Raw genomic sequence first — 27,304 nt, 5'->3', positions numbered from 1 at the left:
TCACGTTCTGTGATCATTCTGAAAAGCAACAGCACGTTAATACATCAGATGATGACCAAAACACATCTTCTTTCTTCTTTTGGCTCAACAACCGTTGTCCAGTGGCGGCATGGTTTAGTAGGGACTTGAACCCATGACGGGCATGTTGTTAAGTCGTACGAGTTTATGTCTGTACTATGAGACAGGCCCAAAACAAATAGATAACAAATAAATGTAATGCATGTTCTAGTTGAGAGTACATGTACAGAGCATGTTGAGAGTACTAATGCTAGGTTGTGTAATCTAGGTTGTGACACCGAATGCTTCGTATTCTCAAGCACAATTACATGCTACTCATATCCTCAAAATAACTTTGTTGGTACTTTGTACTTACAATTGCTAAGACGAGCTAAATTGTACAATTATTATGAAATGAAACGTTTAAACTTTTTGTATCTCTTTACTACCACTTAAAGAGATACAAAAAGCTTCAACGTTTCGTTAATTCGTACAATGAGATTGCATATGCAGATTGAACGGTTTAGAATTGAAAGTAGAACTTCTTACTTCTTACTTCTAATGTTTTGCAAATATTGTTGTAAAAAAACATCTGAAAATCTAACAGATTTAATATTTCTTGTCTTTTCAGCAAAAGAGTATCACTACTGGTGCCTGATACTAGTGTTGTTCCCAATCCTGACGCTGTTTGGCAATGTGCTGGTGATATTGGCTGTTTGTCGTGAACGAACCTTACAGACAGTGACCAATTATTTTATAGTGTCATTGGCGATAGCCGATTTGCTGGTGGCCGTAGTCGTTATGCCGTTTGCCGTGTACGTTCTGGTAAGTTTGATAAATCAAGTGAAGCAGTTATCGATAAAATGTGATAGAGTGATATGTTATGTATATTATGTGAATGTATTGTGTTTATTAATTTCTCAAATGATCGATATCGTGTTTCAGAATAACAATTGGTACGAAAAATTCCATCATCAAAATGCCGTTATCGTGCACTGTTTCCTGGAAAATTAATTACAATCGGTTCAGTTAATAGTCGCTACTAATCATTCCATGATGGAATGTTAGCTGTGGTATGTGGAAGGCCACGTCTTGCAATATTGTTCGTTTACGTATCGTATAATTCCTAAGTAAGATAAAATGGAATACATTCTTGTATTGGTTTGGGCATTCTTGTATGTGATGCCTGTAGCAGTTTTTCCACGCTGCATATTCTTAGAAATATTTTTGATATGTGTTAGGATGTGAGAAACACGAAGCAAGAAATATTCATTTGGAATGCCATAGCTTTCGTTCTGTTTTGAGGCTTCCTAATGATCTGTTCCTAATCCTTGCTTGAAGGAAATAATGTATTAATTTAACTTGTAATTTCATTACATCCATTCATGAAACTTCTTTCCTCTTAGGATGTTTATGTTCCTTACATTGAACACAAGAATTTAAACGAACGAACGAACAGTTACAAATAGAGATTGAAGTGTTGCACGTTGCATGGATTTTGTTATTGTAAATATCGTTTCGCAGTATCTCTAAGGAATCTTGAAACTTTCGTTGATGCTTACTTATTTTATGGGCAGTCCCTGTTGATATGCGAAGCAAAGTTTCGTTCCATAGAAATGTTTCACTAATCAGCAAAAGTTTTACCACCCATCAGGGCTGGGCTGGGAAAGGTTTGCTTCCGTTAGTCATTTGTCTGGTTTGAATTCCAAAAGATTTCCTTTTTAAAAAGTCCTTCAATGGTTCCATGGGCACTCAAAGGGTCTGGCACGCATTTCTTCTACCAATTTGCGGAAGGCAATTCTTAGGTAAGTGGACCATACCGGCTCTGTAAAGTAGCTGCCAATCCCACAAATGGTCTTTCTGAATGCTGAATGCTTTGCTCGCGTTCGGCTGGAAACAGCAGAAAACTTTTCCTCGGACAAGAGGTGAAGTAATAATGTGGAAGAAAATGAAATTAATGTTTCATACGCAATTTTATTTATCAACTTTTAGCCCACCGATATATCGGTGGATGCTGCTTTTCAAGTTGAAATGTTCTCGTAAAATAGTTTTAACACTGTTGGTGGATGCATGGTTTTGGATGCTGGAAGGATGGTTTGTTTAGTTGTTTTCTGTAGACTGTTAGATATTTTGGAAAGGTTTCCATTTCCCTTCAAGTCCACAAAACACTAGCTGAGGAAGTTGAGGTCAACTAACGGCACATATTTTAGCACACTCAAACCATGTCTGGAACAGATGATATTTAATTAAGGAAGGGCTGGACGCTTGCTCATATTTAATTCAAACGGAAATCGTAGCACGGTCGACCGGAAAAGTGTGAGATTCCTTGAATTTTACTCATGGTATGAGTAGACGCATGTGTGTAGATATTTTGAAAAGTTTTGGAACTGGTGTAACGTACGAGAATAGCACCATTTTATTTGTGCTTAATTAATTAGACATGTTTTGCTTCTCGTAAGATGAAAGCCAGTGAGCGGTTCCTTCCTTCACCAAGTGAAGCTATTTTTGCTCATGAAATATGTATTGCTTGACAAACCTACATTAAATCGCCCGTTCTTAACATTGCTTACTGCAGGGTCTAGGTAGGGTTCATCGATGAAGTTACAACACCTAAAGTAACGCCTCAGGTTAGTCGAAATCCTCGAAGCGGTAGGACTCAGACGTTTGCAACCAACTCCAATCAAATAGAGATTAGGAACAAAACTGGACCTACCATCGTTTGACCACACTGTAGCTACTGAACCACACAAATTGTTCGAGTGTTAGCTATTTTCACACGGAACGTACATGTCATAGGGTTTAACCCGTAGGTCGGCTGTAATTTCCCTGTTTGCTAAATATGTCCGATCTGGCCATTAATTATGTCAAAGCAGTTGCAAGCATTTGGCTCCGAAAGTGGACATTAGGGTCTCCACTTTTACAAAATACTCTTCTCGATTAGTGTCGCTTAACTATATGTCTATCTATAGGAGCATCTACCATAGGGGACTTAGGGGAGAATTTGGACCACTCCAATATGGTCATTACCTTTTCGAGGAGCGCTTCCAGAATGCACTGCCTTCTCTCCATAATACTTAATTAATGTGCTTTTGAATTTGCTTCGTACAAAAAGAGCTTATTTGTATCAAATAAAAATCGGCAAGAAAGAAGCGAATTGTCCTCGAACACATTGAGAACTATCTTTTAAAATCCTTGACAGACGCGTGGTAAAAGAGATAGAAGATATATAATTAATTACGTAGTGATTAGATTCCCATTGGTTTATATTGTGCTAATATGGATATTTTGGATTTTTACGTAAAACAAACTAATCTGTATATTACAATCAAAATGATAAAATAAAGTGTATCGTTAGAAACAACGTGTGGCGTTAAATAAACATGTGATAAAGGTGTTAAAGTTGTAAAAGAACACATAATGTAAAATATTGCTGATTGCATTTGGTGTTTCGCTGGTTGGTCATGTTCAATCCTCAAAAACTGAAAACTTCTTGAGCTTATAACCAACTCAGAAGACTTATTTTTGCTGATCTGGTTGAGAACGTTATCGCAACATGATTTCTAGATCACATGGTTTTGATAATTTAATGTGAAAACAATTCCATCTATTGTCCTGCAGATGTTGTGAAGAATATCGAAATATTTAATTAAAAATTGTATATTTTATTAAAAAAATATATTTAATTTAATTAAAATCAAAATACCGGCTGCTTGGTAATGAATTAAGTCTCAAAAGCCTGTATAGGCCGGCATGTACGTGTAGGACATTACGCCAAATAGAAGAAGAAGAAAACAATCTACAAAATTGAAATTATTATTTACTCACTTGGAATGATAAGTATGTAATGCTCGCCAAAACTACACGTATGCTATTAATAATGTATAATTTGTTTGCACATACCGTCAATAATAATTATTATTTTACATTTTATTAAACAACTGTTTAACAAACATGTGTCCAGCTGAAGGCCGATGTTAGAGCACAGAAGAAGCTCTAATAATTGGCTCAAGCGCTGGGAAGCTAACGTTGCAGTAGGGAACTGTTTCGCAAAATTTGATTCCGAGAAGAATTCCATTCAAACGGCCAGTAAGTTAGTGAGTTAATAAGGATAGGGACGGTTCTGTAGTAGCGCTTCGGTTCGTACATCCTCACTATTTATTCTCTAACTCAAGGGTTGGAAGGGTTGGCGAAGGGTATGTGGTGTTTACCAAAAGTTGAACTAATTGTTTCCGACAATTTTCCGGCACTACAATGCCTGCTGGTACCACAACAATCAACTGCTCCCAGTCGAGGCAAGTGAACGAGTTGACGACAAGATTTGCGGAAAAGTCGCGGTTGGCCGCCATTCCTTGGTTGGTGTAGATGAGGGGGGTTGTCCTCGATGTCAGCTAGGTGTTGTTTGAATATCCCGCAACTACTTTTGACAGTTTGGCCTGCTGAGATTTCCTGCCCAGCATTCGGAGTGGTGGAAGGGTTCTCGCATGGATGGCAAGATACAGGAGTTTCTCTATGTGCTTAGCGCTCACCGTAAAATGAGTGTTTTCCAGGCGTAAGTGCGGCCCTCAGGTGTACCATTCGAGACGTAGGCCCTGCAGGTACATTCGTTTGCCTTTTGAGTGGTATTGTTTATATGAAGCAAAGGTTCCGAAGCTTTCACGTACTTTACTAAATGTAGATAGCGCATGGGATAGGGGCTTCAGGAATCGTGGGTACGAGGAGAAAGCCTACTGCCAGCCCCGATTCCAGAAAGCCGATTATCTGTGAAGGAAACAGGGCACGATGGGTAATTTAGTCTCACATGTTATCACTACCCATGTCAAACCACAACGTTCACACACATTCGAAAAACCAAATACACACACACATTGTGCTATAAAACGGATTAGATGGGTGAGTTCTATGTAAGTTTCAGAGTCATGTGATAACGAGGCGTAATGTTTTCTATCACGCGTAAACGTATTTGCGACAGTACACGCAAACTTTAATAGTTGGTTTGTTGTGTAGCAGATCATGAGTAGAAAGTGCTTTCAGTGCTTGGTAAGTAAATAAGTATGTAATGGATGGCAGTATAAATTGTATGGATATTGAAACAATCTTTAATAATGTAATGCATGTTATGTGCGAACAGTGCTCGTGAGAAGGAAGCTATACCAAAGCTTTGATAAATGTTCATTTGAATTATGTTTTACTTTTACTCAGCCATGAAAGTATATTTTTGTACAACTTATGGACATCACCTATATGGTGATGTATTTAAAATAAATAAACTTCAGGTTCGTCAATGTTGATGTTTATCATTTAAATTACTGTGAGAAAAATTTTGGTGAAAAGAAAACCGAGAAACAGAAATCAAAAGATAGCAGCTCATTTTGTAAGAATGTTACAGAATCGTGAGGGATCGAACTGCAGTTTTATGTATAAACTTTATCGACGCTTCAGCCAGGTCACCGACTGTATCAATGTTTTCTCTTGCATGTTTAGACGGTCGTTTGATTGTTCTCTCTCCCATTTAGTGTACCTTCCATAATAATCTTACAATAGACACATCAGAGTTATCAGTTATTCATGGGAAACATGCTGGACGAAGGCGAAACACCCAAGGCGAAGGCCAATTACCGTGATCCTTTTGGTCTAACTGTCCGTAAGCTTTGGCCGGTATCAATAGGTCAATCGATTTTTCGACGATTTCCAAAGTCACTTTCCTAGAAAATTTCGCTTGGGGCGGATGGATTGTCCAGTTGTTTTCGTATTGTTCACAAGATACTCCCGTTAAGAAAAAAACAACAATTTGCTTCTTTTACGTTATTTCTGGTTTCTTTATTCCACTGACTCACATCAACTCAACAATAATGAAATGCTCGTTTTCGAATATTAACCCATATTTAATGGAAAGAGGCGAACAATTCGAGAACAAATATGAATAATATGCACTGTTTGTTTTATCGTAGTCTGAGCAGTGTGATCTTATACAGTTATACACCTACGTATGTTAGTAGCTAGTAAGAGATTAAAATGTGATAACGGTAGGAGCAGTAAAAGCGTTGAAATTCAGCAACTATTTAAGTAAACTGCTAACCACTAAACTCGTCCTTGCCGAAAAGCTCAACAGTAAAGCAGACTTGTGTGTTATGGGCAAATGTAGCGACTATGCGACATAACGACCGATTTCGAACGACAATAACAGGACAGAAATGGGTCTCGCAAGTCGGTGGCATTTGCAAAACTGTAATAAACGAGCAATTTTCCTCTGAATTCGATCCTTACCTTCACCCTTAGCTTCTTACATGTTCTAGGGCAATACTGCAGCATGAGTTTGAATGCGATTTTGGTTGCAATTTTGCATATTTGCCGCACGTTTGTGTGATTATCATCATGGATGTCATGGCTGAGGTTGTTCGTACTGTATCGTTCCCGAAAGAGCTCCAGCAAAGCTGCGGTCTGTATGTTGCCCGTACTTAAGAGCAGTATATTTCCTTGCCAGAAGCCTTCCGTGAAGAAGTAACAGAAAAGACCGTCCGTATGGTACAGATTCTTTAGATATAGTCCAAGGAAAGTATTCGCCTTCACTTAGCAGGACACAACAACCGTATACAGTTGCGGTGCAGTTCAAAGCCAATCCCAACCATACGGGAGCAATGTCTATCCTCTGTGGACCGCATGATGGTAGAAATTCGATGATGTCAGCAGAGTCGAACGGGGTTGGCACGCTCTGGGAGTAGTTGGCAGGTTTGCTCAATTCGATTGCATTCGGTTTCATTCAATCAGGCCACTTATGCGTTGATTTGACGGAAATAAAAAGAAAATCTGTTCGGCAACTATAACATCAGCTGAGCCGTTTGTTGTTGCATTATTTTTCTTCGTCGCCATGGGCTCTATGCATGTGTGTATGTGCATAGCTCGGATGGCATCCCGTTGTGGATGAAATCCTGAGAAGATGAAGTTGATTGGATTTGCATTGTGGCAGTATCTAAAGGGGCGTATATACTGGTACAAACAATTTCCTTACTTCGTGTATGGGACGGATAGTAGTGATTTGAATGCAGTTCAGTGTTTACTGTGGAATGATGCGTGCAGTTGTGTTATAGCTACTGTTCAAAATATAAGAAATAGATATTGTAGAAAATGAATACAGGCGGTCCCCGAGATACACGGTACCTCTTATACGCGGATTCGGAGATACGCGGTTTTCTAAATTTGACAGATCTTTGAGAAAATTGTACTGATTTGACACATCCATTGTAAAATGTCAAATAATTTCTGTTTTGATCGGATGTTAAGAACTTTTTCAAAAGGTTTGAAACTGTTATATTCATTTAGAATCATATCGAATAATTAATTAAGTGACTAAAAACACCTTCTTCTTGCAAAATAACAGGACAATTTTGGCTGAAAATCAAGAGATTCGAATTACGGGGAAATTCAAGATACGCGGTATTTTGTGGCCGTTTTCGGTCAACATCAACAGAAACATCATGAGAAAAGGTATCAAAATCCAGTATGATATATTTATGGTAAGCCTTGCAATATTTTATCATAATAATAGTATATATTTACGCGTTCTAGGTTTCGTCGTCTTTTTCTATCATGGCATACATTTTAAAGAAAAGCTTGAAACTTTTGCGCCAGTTCATCACAGCTGCTTTTCTTTGTACGAATGTAAAAATTTCGAATTTGGTTTTTCAAGCAAAAACCCCTTTTAAAGCGAATATTATCTTGTTGAGGTACATGCACATGTTGGTTAAACAATTTCATGCTGTAGCCTGTGTATTAAAGGCTCTTAATGCAAGCCTGTGTTATGTATATAATATGTGTAAGGGGTAAGCGGTATGAGGTATAAGCCAACAGGAAAATGGACAACGAAACAAACAATTCAACAAATAACATTGTATCCTGTTATTCCTGTTGCATTTGTCCTGTAGCATGTAAAAAAAAGAGTCATGGATGGACTTTTTTACCTCATTTTAGTTTTTCAAGAGAGCTCGTATTAACGGTTACGGTGTTTCCCTTTTCCAGTTTTTTGTTTGAGTATCGCGCCTGCATTTGGCGATACTATCTAGTCTGTTTACTTTTAACAACAAGAAGCTTGTCTGTGTGTCTGTTGAGCTGTGTATTCGTCGTTAGAATGCACTTTGGTTGATTGTAGCTTTCCTTCCTTCATGCCATTCATAGCCAACAACCATACCTAGTATCGTTTCACGGTCTGTTCATGAACTGCATGGCCAGAATTGGTACGAATTCAGACAGAACAGAGTGCGGTGTTGTTTTTCCACACGTTTGCGTGATTTTTCGCTACATTTTGTTCTGCGTTCGACCTGTGTTGCAGAGCGTGTACGAACGCATCGGTCGTACACAACTTGTGCTGCTCTGTTTACATCCCCGGAAAGCATTTCCCATAGGGGTAGGAAAAGTCCACAAAAGACGAGCGGTTAGGTTTGAAATTGGATTAATTTTTAACTCCCCTGTAACAAGAGAAATTCGCAACTCCTCATTCATCGTGTGCTGGTGGTGTTCGGGAAAAAAACTTGTTTACTATTTGTTGGAGGTGTCCATCAGTCGGACTCGAGGGCAGGATCTCGGTTTTGTTTATTCAGTCCAGGGGCAAGTTGATTTGCAGCCCTGTGATTTTTTTTTTGAATGTAGCGATCGATGTGGAAAGTTTGTTTGGGCTGTAACACAACCGCTTTTGTTGATGTGAGCTGTGGAGAGGGCAAACCAAATGAAATGAAATCGGAAAAGGGATGTTCGTAGGGCAGCACGTTTTACTCAGTGAAAAGGTTTGCATTTATGATGAGTGTACGTGTGAGGATGTATTTTAAAAATGTCTACGAGTTTGCCTGATTACGAGGTACTTTTTCAACACATGTTTGCATCGTTGCAAATAACTGGCTTAAAATAAAAGAAACAAAGTGTGTCAAAAATGGCTATTTTTTAAATGGTAAAAACTAATAGGTATCATAACTTCCCATTCGCAGCTTGATTGCCTACTCATCATACAATCAAGTCTCAGTCAAATAATTAAAGAAAATTGTTTCTTTGGTTTCACTTCAGTGCCAATAAGAATACAATTATTTCAGAGTTTGGGCTTCCCATTGATACGGATTATCGTAAGAGTTCAAAAAAAAGTTAGATGTTATGGAAAATCTGATTGCAAACAGCGGGACGCCGAGCGATTTAACCGTACCCGTTACCGGGTATGGATTCAGCACGTAACCTGCGTTGCTCGGCAACGATTAATAGGTTAACCTGAATATGGGACCACCTGGGTGAAGCTTGATTATTCTAGACACGTTTTCCAATTGTGCTTTCTTTAGTGGAAAATTTATTTTCCTTTGCTGGAAGCTATTACCGAGCAACAGCGGCTTTTCGGTTTTTCCAAAGAAAGAGTTTTGTTTGAAGGTTAATTGGAATATGCTCCCTACTACCAGCAACCAACCTCGAATCAGGTTATTTCCGGTCCTCGACGACTGTTCATAGATGGTACGGTGTAAGCCGGAAGCAGGAAACAGGTAGCTTCGCGGCTATTCTGCCCCATTTGCAGCAGTGATATCGAAGACGATTTGCAACACGCTAGCAAGAATGACGGTGTGAGAGGGTAATGCAACGAAGGGAAGGACATAAATTTGCTCACTCAGCTCATTGATGTAAGGAGGAAGTAGATCCATATATTTGCATAATATTTGAATTAGTTGGCCCTCATGAAACGTCGAGATCGATGTTGTGGTACGTTTAAAGCATACGATAGGCTAAAGGGCAACAGAATAACGATAATTTATGGGGAATTATTAGCTTCGGGAAATTATTTGCTCAGTGAGTCAGTGAGCGTATGTGAAGGGATAGGGTGGGAAAGTGGATGGTTTGAAAAGTGCTGGAAAGCAGGTCACCCGTTTAAAGCAAGAATTGATAGGATGCGTGAAAGCGTTTCATTCCGTTGGTGATTATGTTTTTTCATGAATTTTGGTGGTCTAAAATGGAAATTGTCAGCAAAAGAAGTGCAAGCGTCATGCGCCGAGAAAAAAATAACACAGAAGTATATGAGTGTTTTGCCTCTTGCTAGCAATGCCTAGCTAGCAATGTTTTGTGTGAGACGTTATTATCATTCAATTTAATGTGAAATGTTACAGTAGTGTGGAGTTTGTGTAAAGGAATTAAATGAAATGATGTAATAGTGAATATGGTAGGTACAATAAAAAAAAATAATAATAATAATAATGTTCCTTTCTCAATCGCATTTCATGATTAGTTACTCACATGGTGATGAGTTTTTCTGTTTTATGTTACACAATATAAATTTTATCGTACATCAGATAGTTTTCAAGTATCATTTTGGTATGGATTTTTTTTCTATTGTACCCATTCGCATATATCACTAGGAAATAGTTAATTGCATTAACCAAACCCTTAAAGAATAAATACCCTCTTTCAACTATTGCATGAATTGAATGATTTAATTTTACGAACCGATTGACACAGTTAAGTTTGATACAATCGTCAAAATACTGTAATAGCTTTAGTGTGTAAAAAAAGCAGAAAAGCACAGTTAGATGGTGATCCCCTTAAATACAGTACGTTGAATGTGTAAATCGATTGGATGTAATTGAAGCCAATTCGATTGCAATCAGGTATTCTGTCGGGACGCTACAGTACAGATGAGAAACAGCTGCAGGGTAATGCAGATAATGGGTGAAGGAACATAAAATTCGGTTATGCTGCATGCTTTCGACAGTTGGGCAACCACTGTGGATGATTGCTTCTTGGAAGCTAATTTTCCAGCATGGTGTTGCTGTTTGCTTGTGCAGTGTCGAAAAGGGGTTTTGCTTATGCTTCAAAATTTGCTTTTGGCATCGTTTGCAGGCTACTGAGGAATTCGGCACCCGACGCCGAGGAAGCAATAAACGCTATTTAAACTTAATTACATTTTCACGCAGTGTCTGTGTGCAGGTCCCGAGGCATGCACATAGGGCTGGGTTCGGATTACATTACCATACCGCCGGAACCGTTCGCACTCTCCTATCGGCGTAAAGGGCGTTTTGCGTGAGCAAAAGATGAATGCTTCGGTAATTGCTTCAACTTAAGCACAGCTCCACCTTCCAAAATACGGACAACTTGGGAAATTCTTTGAAGATGATGTTAGAGCTACATTAGCACCATCGTCAATAGGAAGTTAAAGCAGTTTTGCCGAGCCTTGCATTTGGCGATACAGACCCGTAAAGTGGAAGGTTTTTCAAGTTTTCGCTACCATGAGCGGAGAGTGAGTCAGAAGTGTCACTCTCCACTTCCTGACGCCTTCTTGCTATGAGGCAAGACATCCGTGTGATTAGTTTTAGAATTCTGACGAGGCATAAGTTTTCATGAATTATACATCGTACGGCTGATGGGCTCGCTGGAGGAAGCAGAACAGGAAGGGTAGGACAGAAATATTCGCACTCCGGAAGGTCAAACGGAAAGCCGTTAAGGAGTAGAGGAGTCGTCGTGGTAGAGCATTCTTGGAACGGAACCGGTTACAGGCTGTATGGGTTGGGTTGGTTGCTGAAACGATGCCAATGTTGCGGGGGGACTACGTAGTAGACGTAGCTGAGAGAAGTTTAGACGCCTTTGATCTGCCATCGGACGGGAGCGTCCCGGAAACGGACCGCAGAACCGTTGGGCGTTGGTATCCGAATGGCGTTTGCTTGTACAAGGCATAGCGAAAGAGGCACGATGAGGGGCGAACTGATGATGGTGGTAGCGTAAATCCTTAACCTAAGCCAAGTTAAAGGTCTGTGAAGGGAATGGCTGTTTACTGTACTGTTTCGTGCTCTTTTGCTTCTTACACTTGGCGTTGCCTAGGAGTCCACCACTCAATCGCTCGAATCTCGACCTCGTCACCGCGATAAAGCTCATCTCCTGCACTGGAGAGTTCGTTGCGTTAGATGCCGGGAGGGTTGGCATTTTGCATTCTTCAGACGAACGTCTTGAGGCGTGATAAATTCCTGCTGCTTCTTTTTCCAGCTACCCGTACTCTTTCTATCCCACGTATTCATGAATGGAATGGGAAATAATTTCCTGTCAGATTCTGTCAACAGATACTCCCCGCCACTGACAGTGCGGTTCCGGTGTGGGCGAGTGGTCTATTTCTAGTGGTCTTTGTCTGTGACAGCGATGATTTGTCGATGATTTGGCGTTGTTTAACGGTCGAGTGATAATGGATAAAGAGTCGTGGTAGGGTAGTTGTTTGAAAAGTTTTGATCATTCAAGTATTGGGCACGTTCTCCAAATTTAATGTTTTCAGTTATGTCTGTCATTGCGTTAAGTTGTTACTCTGGTCATGTAAAGTTAAAGCTGCTAGAGCTTTAATTTTTGTTTCCTGCGAAGGGTTTATCAAATGAATTGTTGTGTTTCTTACTGCTAACTAAGCAGAGGAACCATTAAACTCGTTAAGTTTACAGTATCACTAAATGATGTTTACATTGTTCTATGGTTCTATGAAATAATGTCCAAACAAATACGATGTCTCAACATTGTATTAATTCTGTTTGAGATTGTTTCTTAATCTGTGACTATATTTTTGTATTTATTTTTAATATCTTATAAAATCTCTTGACACTTTCCACAAGTTGTTGATGTTTGATGCTAGTTTGGTGATGACATAGGATTACAGCTCCTCTGGTGATATCGTTGATCTTATCCGTGAATTAGATTAAGGATGCCAAATACGACGCAATTGGTTTTGTTATTTGTCCTCTTGCAATCTTCTCTTCGACGTCCTCAAAATGTTGTTTTCTATAGATTTCTTAAGAAAAGTAAGAGATGCAATTCAGGATTTGATTGTAGATAAATATTCTATCTTTCAAAAAATGGACACATATACCCTAACAAGCCGTCCTGGCATTTGGCGTTGCCTTTGTTCAAAGATTCAAAAAGTGCCCACCGAGAACAGTTTTATCGACCCCTCGAGCTTGCGTAGGATTGAAAAACACAACTCTGAAAAAGAAATAATATCTTCCGGTGTCTTGTGAATTCGCTTGAAATTCAGAATAGCAGAGGGAAAAAATGCGCACGATAAAACGGCAACTACTGACAAATCGAATTCAATATGATAGCGATAAAAAAGCATCAGTCTTCTTGCTTTAGAGGTTATCGTGGAATGGCCCTCTTTCCTGAAGTACAAACCGGCTCATGCGTAAAGCCAAAAAAGGAAACAAACTATCTTAGAATGACTACTTCCGGCCGGCTTCATCAATGTGCAGAGAAAATATGTGTAGAAGAGAACGAACACTGGGATGGTAGGATGGAATACTGCTGCCAGATTCGTATTAATATCATATTGCTGTGCTTCACCGTTGGAATTCTGGAGGTCTGGAGGGAAAGAATCTTTATTTTACTGGGGGGCTTATGTTTCTCGATAAGCCATTTCTTGCCATTTCTTCTCCCAGTTCATGGTATCGGCTTCTTGGGCATGCGTTACCTCACGTGGAGATAATTGTGTCAAATAAATTTATCGATACAGCCAATCCAATGATTGTTCCCTGCCTGTCCATTCCTATTCTAGGTCCATGCGGTCTGATACAATCCACCGCAGGCTTCTTGAATTACTGCATGGTGGAAAATTAGTGAAAGATGGTAGAAGCAAGAGAAAAAGCATGATATGTGGAGAAAAAAACGATAGACAGAAAGAAAAAACGAAAAGGGCGAGAGAGAGAGAGATCGAGAGAAGGAGGGCGAGAGAAAGAGATAAAGAGAGAAGTGTAGTCTTATTGAGGGACCTAATTTTGTTTGCTTTAACAAGTCAGTGCAAGTAACCGGAGTTGAACCATTGCCACCACGTGGACGCGTTTAACTCATGCTTGTGATGCTGTACAGAGTCAAATCTCGTATCATTCCAGGAATTGGCTTTAGCTATCACGTAAAGCTAAGAACAGCGAAATCCAACCGGCACCTTTTAGAGAGGATGAGACAGGACCGTCAAATAAACGTTTTCGACTTTCAGGCCAACTTGAAGCGCATAAAAACCGACAGATGGTGAATCGATAAAACACACTACCTCCTTCTTAAGTCACGGTGTGGCTAGAATCACCGCAATCCATGTGTCCTTACGGTTGAAGAGTATATCGGATTTGTTGGAGTATTGTTTCATGCCAGTTGTTCCAGTATGCGTGTATCAGAGAGCTTTTTCCGTCGTACCGTTGTTGATTTCTCCGAATCGTGTTTCTATGGAGTTGACTGTTTCAAGCAAACGGATTGCTGCGCTTGGGTTAGGATTGTTTGCTTGGCACACCTACGTAATGGCTGAGGACCGTGTCATCCTAGGATGGATTTATGTATTAGCATCGTGCATCCTGAAAGGCCGACGCATGGCTGAGATTTAGTGCCAGTTTCAATATGCTTCCATAAACCTGCATGCTTATCAAGAACGGCAGGATGTGGTGTACCATTTTAGGACCCGGAGTCGGTTCTGATGTTTTGTCAACGAAAAGAATGAGTCAAGGGCTATAGCACGGTCGCTATGTGTTATCCGATGAAGATGGGATTAGACTTGGTGGGCGTCAAGCATGACAAGCAATATAAGTATTGACAGTGCGCGACTGGTGGACGAGGATCAATCCACTTGAGCGAAGGCGAACATCTCTCGCTTTGTGTGTATGGAATGGTTTAAAGCGATTTAGAATATAAAAAAAGATTAAAGTGGAAGAATATATTTGTTGTAACATTTGAAGGGTAGCTTTAAACTATGTTTACCAAGCGATGTTTTTGAACGGTTTGTGATAGCATAAATACGAGAGAAACGTTTGTCAAACGACTCGCTATTGAAATATAAAATTGCAATTGAAATTGTAGAGTATTTATTAGAAGTGGGCAGGTGTGTTCATACTGTCGTCAACTGGTACGATTTAATAACATGTCCGTCATGGGCTCAGGCCCCGAATGGACCGTGCCCCCATACGTAGTGGTACTGGCAGGCCTTGACCGACAAAGGGTGTTGTGCTAAACAAGAGAATTAAATCTTGTTTAATATATGATACATTTATTAAGAAAATCTGCGAAATCATTTGACATTGGAATGGAAATGAATTTCCAATATGAGCGATAGAGTAAATTTACTCCAGAGAAAAGTGGGAACATTTGCTATCATAGGTTAGCAGTCTGTAATTACTACTTTCCAGATGTTGGTGCAGCTGTTCCTTGGGCACAGATAGTCTACGAATGCACGATAGTAGCTCTGCTCTCACTTCTAGCAAACCCCATTCTTTTATGCATCATCCAGCGCACTATTGTAGCACAAATTTACTTTCAGAATACTGGGAACCACCATCCTAACAGCACAGAGCGTTTCTTTGTGAAATGAAAAGATTGATATAAATGGGTTGGAAATTAATTTAGACGTGCTTGCTGGTACGACGTTGCGAAGCATTTGTGAAAGTGTTTCCGCGCCAAGGCCAATAGTGCTGGTGAAAGCGGGGCAACGGAATCATAGCTTTTGGTGTGTACTAAATGAAATGTTCGGGTGTTGAAGCGACGTCAGTGAAAGGTTTTCACTTTTCAGTGTTGGTGGTTGGGTTGAGTCTACGTGTCATAACTTACACTCTGCTCTTTGGGTCGACTTTTCCAGCCAACCTCGAAAGCAGAGACCCATAATAAGGGGAATGAAATGGTGAAGAAAAGTGCTGTTAAAATCTAACGATGGAAAATTCTTGTAAGGCACTCTCAAACGTCAAACAGACGTTAGGCGATGAGAAGGAAGTCTTACTTTCCTGGCGACCATTTTCCTGTTCACAAGATCATAACTGTCTGCCTGGTTGCAGATTAGAGCGGAGGGGTAATATGAATGTGGTGAGCTTGATCATGAAAATGTAGAAAGTGGGATGTCGTGCAAAATTAGTAATGTGTATTTTTGAGTACAGTGTCGCAGATGGTACATGTGCTCATGAGTGGGAGAATGTATGGAATAGACGGAAGTGTTAAAATTACTGCAATGTTACGGTATAGTAAATACATTTTTTTTATATATTGATTGAATATTAACAAATTTACACGCGATTGGATACATTGCACTAACAAAGGTACTATTGTATTCGGCCAATCGAATGTAAAAAATAAACAATTGACAGGAATATTAGTTTACATACGATTCGAAATAAGGAAAGTGTGGAAATATAATTTTATTTAAGAAATAATCTATAAATTTATGACACAAACTACATCAAAAACGATGATGCTGCATATCAGAATGCGTTTTGTCTGTTTGTGTTTCCCAAATTCAATCTGGCCCTGTTTTTCAAACTACGTTACAGATGTTTGTATTTTTTTTGCTTGCTGCTGGCGAATGATGGTGTGTTGTTGTTTTTTTCGTTAGTAGTGCAGAGAAAGTTTTGCTTTTGGATTAGTTTGTGTGCGTACAGCGTGACTGCAGCTGAACTGCTCGCGGAACTGCTAACGACTGGTTAGCGCTTTTTGTAGTTTTTCTGTGTTGTAGCTCACGTTTAGCTGTGCTGGCAGTACTGCTAGATAATTCATGAAAAGATTTGTTTTGGTACATTTTCTTTCCCACTTTTCTACCACTGTTTGCATATGATAGCAAAGGGAGCTTCTGAATATGAATCTGAAAAGTTTCATAATTCGCTTACAAAAATTAGATGATGCAGAGGGAAAAAACTGCAACAACATAAAACAAGACCAAGTGGGAACCAGATGCTGTATTGCAGGCATTTTCGAAGAAAAAACAATCTTGTTAAATACAACTATATGAAAACAGTGACGAACGTGATGGTGCAATTTTTTTTCCATATCATTTTCATTTACAAACATTGTATCGTTTTTTGTTGAGCTTTTTTACTTTAAAAGTTCGTTGATATATATAACATTTTTGCTACATGTAAGGCATAATGAGTAAATATTTAATTGTTGGTCTTGCACAAAGACAATTAGTTTATTTATTCTTTCCATGCAAACAAAGCAGCGGCTACAAGCAGTGAACGTGGGAGACATTTATTATCATCAAGGAAAGAAATATTCACCTCGGGACGGTACGGTTGTAGTCAGTGTTACGTATGTCTCTCACTGATTTTAACATGACAAAGAGTACAGTAAAGTTCCTCACCATGATCCTGAGCTCCCTGTTATGTTGTGTAACGGTCCGCTTGAGCTCGTTGCATCATATTTGTGCTGTTCCTTCACTCATTTCTCAGTCTCAAAGACATTTCAGTGCTTCCTTTTTGTGCGCTGCTACGGTTGAGCATAAGCGTATTTGCACTTCTAGTTGCTTCGTTATGAAGCAACGATCCGAGGCACACGGGACTTCCCATTCGCTAAGCGTGCGGCACTGAGGGGAATGCTTTTTGCTGCTGACGGTACGGCCTTTGTGCCCAGAAGAAGATAGTGTGCGCACAATGCGATAAGTGTTGGCTCGACGAACGGATCGTTTCAATGCGCAACACGAAAGAAACACATTTCCGGATGCAATTCTTCTCCTTGGGGGCAGAGCATCTTACACCCATCACACAGCTGCACCACAGTCGAAAAGGAAAGCGTCCTTAAAGCGGTTGCACCGATATGAACAGTAAAGAAAACTTGAGTTGGCATTCTTGCGAGGTGGCAGGTCAAGGATAAGTAGGAGAAAGACTCAGCAAGGCTTCTACTCAGTTACGTTCGATGCACTTTCACGCTTGCCTTGGCGTGTTGCAAATTCCACTGCTAAAAGGGCAGTTTATAATAATAAACTGCACTTTGGGAGTGCGGTGTGAATGATGTAGCATCCTGCTCAACTAGGAGAGGCTGTTGCTCTAAGTAGTAGTTAGTTGGCTTAAAAGTGGCAGTCGATAGTAGTCGAACAGAAGAAGATATCTTAATATGTATAAGTGAAGATGTCTTTGTTAATAGAGTGACTCCGCGTAGAGTGACTCCGCGTAGTAATGTGATTTCAATGTGATGATATTAGTAAAAGTTGAGAAAATTCACGACGATTATCACAATGCATTTTAGCACTTTTTGGACCGTTACTCCTGAATAAAAAAAAATCACAATGCATTTTAGTTTAGTGTTTAAGTCCATTATTGAAATATTTCATTTTTCTTGAGTTAAAATGTGTTCATCTACTTGAAAGCAAGCAATGTTCGTGAAACGGGCGAGCGTGGGGTGGGGCTCATATAAAACCTTAATTGTATAATTTAAACGTTAAATTATTAGTAAATTAATTAATTCTTTGTGGTGAAAACAGAAGATTTATTCTAAGGATATAGTGTATAATTTTGTTAAATAACAGCTTTTCTTTGGTACTTGGTTCACATAGTGTAGCTACAAAATTTAAAATTAATGTCTATAGCAGACAATAGGACAACGCGATTCAGATTGCATATAGTTAGGTATGTTTGGGGCGGTCCCATGGTACAGTCGTCAACTAGAACGACTCAATAACATGCCCGTCATGGGTTCATGGGTTCAAGGCCAGGGTGGACCTTTCCCCCGTAGCAAAGATTGACTATCCGGTTGCGTGGTAATGAATTAAGTCTCGAAAGCTTTTATAGGCCGGCATGTACGCGTAGGACGTTACGCCAAATAGATGATAGTTAGGTATGCTTTAGTCTAAAGGTTGATTTTGAACATTCTGGCTCATACAGTTCCCCTACTGTTGAGGAGGTGTATAATGTTTCACAGTTGAAGAAATCGCCATCTGTTGAACTGGAATCTTTAGACCCAAAGCTCACTATTTTCGCATTTTCAACACACCATAGGCTGGACTAAGTTTAACAGTTCGTTGTGATGTGTTGAAAATCATATGGAAAAGCTAAAAACTATTGTGATGCAAATAAAACATGTGATAGCTGTTGAAAAACATCTTGCAAAGGGTGGAAAATGCTGTGCACATTGCAAAGTGACTGTATACTATGCCTCTCATTGTTGAATAGTTGTTCTTATTACATGAGATAATTCAAACAACAATATGATAAATCCGGAAGTCTTCTAGAAGTCTTCTGCTTGTTTACCGTCCTCCTGAGACAAAGGACTAAACATAGCTTAGATGATATAATAATAACGACAAGCTATACGAGATGTATCGCGACCTTACTATCGTGCAGCGTATCAAGCTCATCAGGCTATCCACAATGACAGAGAGGGCATAGTAGGTTCAAATTGAGGTGGCAGGATGGCGTGGAGGCGTGCGCCATTAGGGCTGAGATGCAGCGGTTAGTTTCTATAATACCCTAATTTTTGTGTTTTTGCTGTATCTTCAAAATATATGATATCGGTCGGTATGGGGTTTGTTTGTTTGTGGTGGTGAAAAAGGAACTTAACGAGTTTTTAATTAGTTTTACCATGCATGTAGCTCTTGGAATAACTAATTAACGTTATTTAGTTATTTAGTCTAGTTTCTATGACCGCAATGAAATAAATGACAATATAAGGTTGATTTAACTTAACTTTGTGGCATTGTATGCACCTTCCATTACATTGAAAATCCTGTTGGCATACTATTGTTAAAATTGTTCAATATTTTTTGACGATCCTCTCTCAAACTTTCCAAATAGTGACTTTTATATTTACATATACATATACATATACGTACACACTCTTATCACAATTGTTCTTTCAATACTTTCTACCAAATTACGATCACAATTTTGAGGGGGTCTATGTAAGTTTTTTTCTTATCCTTAAATCACATTTTTGTAACCGTGCTCGTGAGGATACCAGTGTTGTGTTGCTGTAAAATCAATGGTGCTTTTATCTATGATATGTTTATTCAAGTAGTGCAAACCTCATTAATTTCGCTATCACCAAAACCCTTTATTTCGATAATCTCCCTGTGACTCCCCTTTCCTTATGCTACGAGTTTCTAATCTAATCTCTTATCTGCTGTTCATGTTGACTTTATGATAGCCGTATTTACATTATGTACTTTTCTATAATAATAAAAAGAAGAGATAAAAGAGTAATTTGAACTTTGATTCTACCCTTCTTAATCTTGCATACTATGTGGTCATGATTATTTTTCATCATTTCTTACTTAATTTTTATCTTTAATATTATTGAGTGTAGTAGTACGGTATTACATTATTGCTAAATATATAAAAGTATGTAGTGACCAAACATCGACTAACGTTTAAACAGTTTGTCGTCTAGTCATAAATTGTGTGTCGCAACATAACAGTAACAGTATCACCTGTTGGAAGAAGCTTGTTTAGACTATTAATAAAAAATACAAAGGTTCGCGCATTCACATACGCTCATACACACGTATACTTGCTCCTTCGTGGTTGCAGCGTCTGTTTTGAGGTTGGATTTTGTTTCCCAGCATCCTGCCTATGGTTACTGCAATGGAGCGAAACGCCCTAGCCGCCTTGGCAGAATGGTAAATATTTACCCAGGATATTTAAGATAAAAGACAACACCGGAATTTCGAACCTATCTACAACGGCCGTATTTTATATTTTGTTTACACAACTTCTTTCTTGGGGTTATGCTTGCGGCATTTCCCTGGCAGTAGCTTCCGGATCACCGAACATGAATAGAAAATTAAAGAGAGAAGTTATGAGGAGAAAGGTAATTTAATCCTTACCGATTAATGAATTGGCGTAGTGATGAATGGAAGAAAATGCCTTCAACTGCATAAAGGTTTAACATGAAATTGAAGCATACATCAAGTATGAGTATGTTATACAGACAGAATGTTGCGTATGGTACAAATAGTTTTTAAAATTAAAACTATCAATAGCTAACTATCACCGAGAATGCCACGGGTTTTACCGTGGTTTAATAATTATTAAGGACATACAAAAACAAACAGTACCTTAAACTTATGTTTGCTTTGTTATGTTTTATATTCTGCACTGATCATTAAGATTTTGAATGATTCACTGTACATGAAGTGGCAGTAAAGCAATAATATTTTAATTTCAGGATCGTCGAAACTTATATCTGCAGAATAGCTTGAACCAAATGAATTAGATTTTGTATATCTTGTCTCATCTTGTATATGCTAAGGTGATTTAGTCTTTTTTGGGTAGAATATACTATGCTTAATGCGGTATGAGAAGGCAATCGCATACAGGGAAGGGGTAAGTTTTCTCTAGGGAAATGTGAAATGGTCAACTGCGAGTTTGGTTAGGTTTAGGTCAACGCCCAATTATTGTTCCGCCATACCCCAATACTCACCCGTTGGCATTATCGACACCAACTCCCTATCACATCATTTCATGGTAGAAGGATTTTTATATGGTGTCTGCTTGTTGGTCCATTTCGGGTGGAAAACTGAATGCTTTGTTCTTTTTCTTACCAAGTGCCAACCAGTTGCGCTACCAGGCGTCTCCATGGGGCTATTAAGCGAACAGAGAAACGAAAAAGCGAAAAGAAAAGTATGCCAGAGGAAGAGCAAAAGAAAAAAAGGTTATTGTTCGCGTACAGTGCTCCCTACACAGCAGTCGCTGAACATGTTGTCCATAGCAAAAGGAAAAATCAATCGAACCGCTAGCGTAGCGACCGCCACAGATGCGGTATGCTGAATGAGCGCAGCCTTGGTATTAAATGGTTTATGACAGCCGAAAGGGCTTCTTCCCTTATCTTTTGCTACTGGTGTGCTGACCACACTATCGAAAGTGTTTGGGCGTATCGTATGGAGTCGATGCGAAGGGGGAGTTTAACCAACGATGGTTAATTTATTACTGTTTCTTATTCAGCAGAGGGCATTGAATGTATCGTTAGCTTGTGTGTGTTCGTGTGCTAGAAACAGTTGTTATTTTATAACTGCATTGTATTTGCTTTTTGTCTTATCGTATGCTTTTCAGATAAAAAATACACAATATGCGATGTTACACCATGATACCTAAGGAATATTCTTTAAATGAGCATATATGAAAAAGTAATGTTAAACATTGCATTTGTTCAAATTCATTGTATAATATCTTACGAACGATGTTGTTGCAAACACAACAACATAACGCACATATAGCCATCTTATTGAAGATAATCCACACAAATCGCTGTCTCTTACGTATTAATGGATGCGAAGTAATTGTTGAGCGAAAAAAGTTACTCTACCACATCAACCACATGAACACACTACCATGAGATAAGCACTTGCTATGCCCTTCCGCTTGTAAGATGGCGGTCACGCTGCGCATAGTATTGGTCGGAAGAAGGCACGGAGTGAAAATATCTAAATCACGGTAATACTATCCTATGCTACGGTCATAAACACACCCGTGCTTTGATTTGCGTGCGAGCAACCTTCTTTCGCCTGTGGTTGTTGATGTTGTTGTTGATGTTTTTCTGCTGATACTCCCTGTTAGCTATCGTTTTCTTGCACTCAACCGATTCAAGACCTATGTTCACCGCATAAATCTTTCGGCTAACTGATCACACGCCCGAGGGTAACAGCAACCACAGCAGCAGAGCCTCCTGCCCGAGCCAATCGCAAATGTGTGCAGAAACTCATCAATTTTAACACCCAGAAGCTGGTTCATATTTACGCCTAATCTGTGGCTGAAGCGTACAGCCCCTTTGTTGGTTGTGCGGTTCTTACGCTTTTCACGGGCAGATCCGGTGCTTTGGCGGTATGTGTAGCATTGCCGTCGGCGTGAATTAAAATCGGCTCTCATGTGTGTTGCAGTTTTGTGGTGGATTCCCGGCCAATCGCGGGCTGATTGTTCAGCGGGTTGAAGGAAAAATTCATTGCCATAAAATCCAACAAAATGAACAAAAATTCTCAATTTGGTTCGTAGTAGGTAAACGGATTGATCGGAGACGTGGCGTTTTATACTGTCGCTATCATGTGCGCAAACAGTTTTTTTTGTGCATGAAATTGATTGTGGGATATTTTTAATTCCGTACAGCTAAGATTCGTGTTAAAAAAAATAATGCACAGCCTGGAACAGTATAGTTCATACAGAGCATTATACCTATAGAACACAGTTTTACACTTCCACATGAGTGTAATAATGCTTTTTCAATACATGAAAGCAAGCGCTCTGATGTTGCTCCAAATGCCTGTAACCTGTTCTTCCGCTTTCTTCTAGAGATTTTATTTCTCCTCTAGCGCTTTACAGTGATTGTGACGGCTCAAAGTAACATGAAGTTATTCGAAAATCAACCTTTCTCAAATGGGCGCTAAAGCTTGTTGTTTTCGAAGAGATGCTGCGGAAGGCAGAAGAGTTCGTCGAAAAGAGTGTTTCTTAACACATCCATTCATGCAAAAGGAACGGTAGGAGGAGGAGAGAATAAAAAGTATAACACTCTCCATGTCACTGCTAGCATAGGAAGCTCATTCTTTGTGTGCACCGCCTGGGGTGAATGGCACACTTGTCGCGCCACCTTTTGCCTTGTTCACTTCGAATACCGGATGAAGGATTTATGATTTTGCTTTCTGGTTGTGCACGTTTTCCTTTGGCAGGGATGGTACGGATCTCGCGGCGGCGTGCTCGATTTGACATTTTTATTTTCACGATACGGCACGCCAGTAACACTTGTGCGCTCGTAGGTCGGCCGTTCCGATCACAGCTTCCTTGTGTCTTTTGAACTCGGGTCCAGCGGCTTCATCAGGAAAGTGCTAAGTGTAGTTTTTGTTTTTTTTTCGAAGCTATCTACTAGTCTCGTCGGTGGCATCAAATTGTGTTTCGAAAAACTGGTTCTGACTGCTTCCATTTGTAACGCAAACATGTGTAGGCACCGTACGTACACTGTTCACATGGGAGTGATTTTAATCGGATACGTTCATTGTCACACATGAAACATACGAGGTGGAATGATTGTAGCAAAAGTTCAGTATTATCAACCTTAAGAACACAGTCTATTGACTAGAATAATCCAACATGAGATACGTTAAGGTACTGAATCATTGAAACGTATGGTTATTAATATGTTTTTATGAAGATGTGTCTCTGTGAAACTTCCCATAAACATCACTGTTATGAGTTCAAGTCTCGCCAACAAAGTCCCTCGTAAGGCTGAATATTTGGATTTTTATTAGACCAATTATTAACGTATTATTCACGTAAGTTCGTGAGTGGGTTATGGACGCCTTAACCGAGTGGAAGTACTTTATAAGATGAAGAAGAAATCTTCAGTAAAATCGCTGTCGTCAACTGATAGGTCAGCGTCTGTACCATGAACAAAATTGTCGGAGCATCAAATATTTCTATAAAGTGTTATCTATAACAAAATCAATCTATGGTAGCATCGGATGTATGGCAATATTCATACATATCGATAGTTTTATGATGGAGTTTAGAGTAGCTACTTACCTCTCCGGTAGCGACGCAACCGATTTTTGATAATTCAGATATATTGAAGCATAGCTCAGAAATGGAATCTTGACTTGGTGCAATTGATTTCAGCAATTTGGTGCTACGATTCTTTTGAAATTCATGCATATTTAACATATACATTTTTTGTCAAAAATCAGTTGCGTCGCTGCAAAGACGGCATGGATCTACTTTAAACTGAATCGAACAATCCTGTTTGAAAATCTCCGTCAAACGGTTTCTGAAAAAAGTTTACATAGGTATCAGAAATACTTCCAATGAATGTACACAATTGAAACAGAATGAGGGGGAAAGTAAGCCTTTTGACATTGATTTTAAAATATAATTGTATAGCACATTGAGAGACATTTTGATAACGAGTGATTTTAGACACTTGGTTGGCTTTTTTTTGCAACCGGATATCATCATCAATGAAAAAAAAAAAAACTACAGCTGTTTCATAGCTTAACGAAAGTTACTGTATAGTTTTTAAAAAACCTGCAATCATGCTAACAAGGGATGGTATTTGATGTGAGATTAGCGCAAAATAATTACGCATGCATACGATCATTAGGGTCGATTATCGTGTCATGCCATATTTTGAGCAATATTTCTTCGATTAATGAACATTCCACCTTTTCCTACACGTAGCATAGAGCATATTCGATGAACGTATTAGCAATATCATTAGATCAATTATGTCTCGATTCGATGTATCGGCATTAGGTTGCATATTGCATCATGGTACAATGTTGGGGCTATTCAAGCATTCGTGAAATCAAACACTTCCTCTCACCAGAAAGGCATAAATCAAACTATTTAAAGATTAGCTATAGATCAGATGGTAATTTGGAGGAAACATAATGGACAGAGAAGACGTAGCAAAGTCATTTTCCCTTCTCTCTAATTATAGTGATTAAGCGTAGCGCTAATAGACGTCGTTTCGGGCAGGTGAAAGGGAATCCTATCAGAGGAATCTTGCCTGTGAGGTAGACTGTTCACATATTGGAGACCTTATGATGTGGCAATTATTGATCGTTGGTCATGCAATTAAATGGAACGTGATTAATTTCATCGTTGCGTGTTGTGATGAAAGGACAATCAGTGCAACCAAATGAGCGCTTCCGATATGGTTTTACTACAATAGAGTCGTTATGGTTGAATAGATGCGTTAGTTGAAATTGCTGATTGTTGTGGTTTCAAGGAAAAGTATCGAATCATATAAGAAAAATATAGAACAAAACAATTTCCTCACCAATAGCTACTTTGAACTGGTGTCCTTTAAGACCCATGGTACAATAAGTAGCTCTTTAGATCGCTTAAACCACACGGTTTACCTCAGCAGTGCTTCTATTGGCTAGTGTGTTGAACATGAAAGAGTCCTTCCCATGTGCAATAGTATATTATGCTTAGTTTATGTTTCTCTTCTCAGTTATTGTGCTTTCGCTAACAACGGTAAGTGGCACTTTTGCCTTACAAAGACGACAATTGTACCGAGAACATCAAACAAACCCAGTACATACGTACCGAGTAGATGTCTCGTTTGACTGCAGGGTTGGAAATGGAGTGAGTGGCACAAGAGCACTGGGAGATGGAACTGTAGAGGTGTTTTCTTCCTGTCCCCTTTCCACGCCTTAGTGTCTTTTAGTCACCTGTAAAGCATATCCCACAATAAGAACCGTTGTCCCAGACTACGGGGCTAGTGTCAGGAAGCTCTTTGAAACGATGTTCGTCGCACGTCGCCAAGCTGGCAAACAAGATGATGGCGAGGAATGGGGACCTTTCTAAATTGACTTTTTACCGGTTGGATCTTTTGCATTGTCCTGCTCCGTGTGAGTTAGCCGTAGAAGTTGTGCTGCTATGATTGGGAGTAAATGGGAAAACCGATGGGAGTGAACGCGGTCGGTGATTGTGCCATCACTTGAGCCGGAAGGTAAACAAAGAATGCGAAAGTACTACTTGACAGCCGGTGGCGTACGCCATCATCGTTATTGGTGCTTTTAAGGCAGGAAATTTGTTTAAGGATCCAGCATTATCTATCATCGGAAGGACATCATACTCAAGATCAAATAATGATACGTAAATGGTAGCCAACTAGTGAAGGTACGATTCTGTACAAACAATTATGTGTAGTTTGGTTTCTGTCTACATTAACTTTGGCATTAAGTTTGGTTTAAACTTGTGTCACTGGGTCAGTTGTTACTTGTAAGCTGCTTGTATTTTTTTATTATATTGACAGTTTTATCGATGTAATATATGTAATGTGGCTACCTGTCTTAAAATAGTTTGTTAGCTTCAATTATAATAATGTATCCGCACGTAATAATGTATCAGTAACAGCTTATAGAAACGATTATATTGATGTATCAATACGTGTAACAGCTGATCGAAACGATTGCAACAATCCAAACCATTCCATTTTACAGCATATTGAGCAAAAACATAGAACAGGGAAATAATTGAAATAAAACTGTTTCGAATCTCTTTGACGGTTGAAGTGGACCAGGTGCAAACTGTCTATACTGCACTCTTTCGAAACGAAAGTTAGGAACACTATTTGTACAAAAAAAAGCTGTAAGAAATGTGGACAGCAATAGGATAGTTTTCCCAACCGAATTTTACAACAATCTCGGTAACGGGGTGTTTGTTGCAGCTTTTTTTATTCGAAAGAAAAAAGGACCGTTTGCTGCAGCAAGAAAAGGGGTGGACTGTGAAAACAATCTCGCTTCTGAGTATGCTTTGTAGAACTAGTGCCGGACGAATGAAATGAACGTTAAAGCGCAAACCATACATTTACAACAAATGGTATGGAGCGATCGTGACTGGAATGTGTGGCGTGGCAAGAAAAATAAAACAAGTGTCGCTGCCGGCAACAGCAGCAGCAGCAGAATAAAAGCGAATGTTTCTTGTAAGAATGTCGTGTAAAGCAAGGTTCTGGGACATAGTGATGCTTGCACGACGAAGTACGTCCTACAGCACGGCGACGGCAAAGGTGAGTGCATAATGTGGCTTTGTTTTCCTCTGTAACTGCTCACTCTTCAACATTTCGACAGTTGGTGTTTGAAACGGCATTTCCACAGCAGTGTGCCACTTGATTT

General features: G+C 39.3%; 1 protein-coding gene across 1 annotated transcript in view; it reads left to right on the top strand.

Annotated features, from left to right (window-relative positions):
• The window catches only part of LOC120896816 (dopamine D2-like receptor), a 128,048-nt gene that overhangs the window by 45,118 nt on the left and 55,626 nt on the right, over positions 1-27,304 (top strand). Inside the window, 1 exon segment of the mRNA XM_040301270.1 lies at positions 629-822. Coding sequence (XP_040157204.1) covers positions 629-822 — 194 coding nt within the window.

This window comes from Anopheles arabiensis, chromosome 2 (assembly GCF_016920715.1).
Source record: "Anopheles arabiensis isolate DONGOLA chromosome 2, AaraD3, whole genome shotgun sequence".
Taxonomy (NCBI): domain Eukaryota; kingdom Metazoa; phylum Arthropoda; class Insecta; order Diptera; family Culicidae; genus Anopheles; species Anopheles arabiensis.
This window is presented reverse-complemented; position numbering and strand designations above follow the sequence as displayed.